This window comes from Cannabis sativa, chromosome 4, assembly GCF_029168945.1.
Source record: "Cannabis sativa cultivar Pink pepper isolate KNU-18-1 chromosome 4, ASM2916894v1, whole genome shotgun sequence".
NCBI lineage: Eukaryota > Viridiplantae > Streptophyta > Magnoliopsida > Rosales > Cannabaceae > Cannabis > Cannabis sativa.
The window spans coordinates 66,755,224-66,756,686 of record NC_083604.1 but is presented as its reverse complement, the minus strand read 5'-3'; the positions used below and the strand labels follow the sequence as shown (position 1 = coordinate 66,756,686).

Below are 1,463 nucleotides of genomic sequence, written 5' to 3'. Positions count from 1 at the left end.
TGTCCATGCATATTGCAGTGTGTGCAAAAGGGCCTGCCACGTTTTTGTGCTTGATTCTTGGGAGGTTCTGGTTTCCCTAAGTTTCTTTCTCCTTGAAAGGCAAAAGCCATGTTGGAGTTGGGATCGACGGAAACATTTTGCCCCCCTCTTTGATTCTCTTCCCGTGTGACTAAATGAAAAACTTTTTTAATCTCAGGTAAAGGATCCATAACAAGAATATTACCTCTCACTTATGAATAGAGATCGGATAATCCCATGAGAAAAGACATGATGTATTCCATGTTGTGGTGTTCTTGCAACTTCTTAACTCCCCCACATGTACAACCATTACATGTGCAACTAGGTCTGAAGTTAGACAATTGTTCCCACACTGTTTTGAGCTTGGTGAAATACATACTAACAGACTTAGTTTCTTGTTTCATCAAAATTTTCTTGAGATTGTAGATATGTGCACCATTCCTCTGCTGAAATCTGACCCTGAGATCATTCCATATTGCAGCAGCTGACTCGTCGTAGAGAATGCTGGAAGAAATCTCCTTAGAAACCGAGTTGATTATCCAAGAAATCACTATATTGTTGTTGCGAATCCAAGCATGATAGAGTGTTTGATCAGACATAGGAGGTTTAGGTATGGAACCGTTCAAGAACCCCAATTTGTTCTTGACTGAAATGGCCAACTCCATTACTCGACACCAAGCAATGTAATTGTCCTATCCAGTGAGCAATTGAGATACTAGGACGTTTCCAGGATTATCTCTGTGGTGTAGATAATAAGGATCAGAGGGATCTTCAATAGAATTTCTTGATCTTGTTATTTGAGTATTCGTTCTAATACCAGTGCTTAAACTTGATTATCGCCATTGTTGATCTGGGCAGGAGCTTCATTGTCATGCTCTGTTTCTTGGTTATTTGACATGGTGGGATCAGAATGATGCGATTTGTGCGTCTAATAGAACTTAGAGAGAACAATGTAGAAGAAGAAGAATGTAGGGGTGTTCGCGGTGTGGGTGGTGCGGTTTTTGACTATTTTTTCAAACCAACCCACACATGCAATTTTTTCAATTTTCCAAACCGCACCCGCACCGCGAAACTAAAAAACCACAAAAACTGCACCGCAAAAAATGGTGCGGTGCGGTGCGGTTTATGCGGTTTTTACGGTTTGGACTATCACTAAATAATTAAACTATCACAAATACAATAAAGTTTGAGCAACACTTGTCAAAAATATCCTAAGGCTTGAAAGTAAATATGAAAAAAAAGTTTCAACTTTCAACAATACAATAATTAGTGGGCTTAGGTTGGGGCTTCACATATTGGACTTAAATAAATATAAAAATTGGTATTTTTATAATATGCGGTGCAGTGCGGTTTGAACCGCATATTAACAATTCAAAACCGCAAACCGCACCTGTTGGAAATATTTTACCAGGATCTAGATTTACTACCAAGTATGTTTCATTAAC

The 1,463-nt window shown here is 38.8% G+C and overlaps 1 protein-coding gene across 1 annotated transcript; it reads right to left on the bottom strand.

Annotated features, from left to right (window-relative positions):
- Positions 1–230: 230 nt before the first annotated feature.
- LOC133037087 (uncharacterized) lies at positions 231–683 on the bottom strand. The gene has a single exon (XM_061113901.1). It carries the CDS (start codon positions 681–683, stop codon positions 231–233), a length of 453 nt encoding a protein of 150 aa, XP_060969884.1.
- Positions 684–1,463: the final 780 nt, after the last annotated feature.